Source organism: Penaeus monodon, chromosome 31, assembly GCF_015228065.2.
Source record: "Penaeus monodon isolate SGIC_2016 chromosome 31, NSTDA_Pmon_1, whole genome shotgun sequence".
Classification (NCBI taxonomy): domain Eukaryota; kingdom Metazoa; phylum Arthropoda; class Malacostraca; order Decapoda; family Penaeidae; genus Penaeus; species Penaeus monodon.
Window position 1 is genome coordinate 12,674,818 of NC_051416.1, and position 282 is coordinate 12,675,099.

At 52.1% G+C, this 282-nt stretch overlaps 1 protein-coding gene across 3 annotated transcripts in view; it reads left to right on the forward strand.

Annotated features, from left to right (window-relative positions):
- Positions 1-38: 38 nt before the first annotated feature.
- LOC119593036 (potassium voltage-gated channel subfamily KQT member 1-like) overlaps positions 39-282 on the forward strand; it is a gene marked incomplete in the record, with an annotated part of 139,545 nt that continues 139,301 nt past the window's right edge. For all 3 annotated transcript variants that reach the window (XM_037941933.1, XM_037941932.1, XM_037941934.1), the window contains 1 exon segment: positions 39-230. In XM_037941933.1, coding sequence (XP_037797861.1) covers positions 97-230 — 134 coding nt within the window.

The window sequence follows — 282 nt, forward strand, 5'->3', positions numbered from 1 at the left end:
TATGTCAGTACCTAACACGCCTCTCCCTCTTCTCGCAGTGGGCATGACTTCCGTCGGTTAGGTCGAGTGGGCGGTTCCCGTCTCCATCAACCCAGGATGAGCCTGCTGGGGAAGCCCCTCAACTACAAGACCTCACGGAGAGACGTGAGGTATCGTCGTTCTCAGGCGAGGGTCTACAATTTCCTCGAAAGGCCGCGGGGTGTCAAGGCTGTCATTTACCACTTGACTGTGTAAGTACTGATGTTGACATTTACTGCTACTATTTGCGTGTGTATATGTATA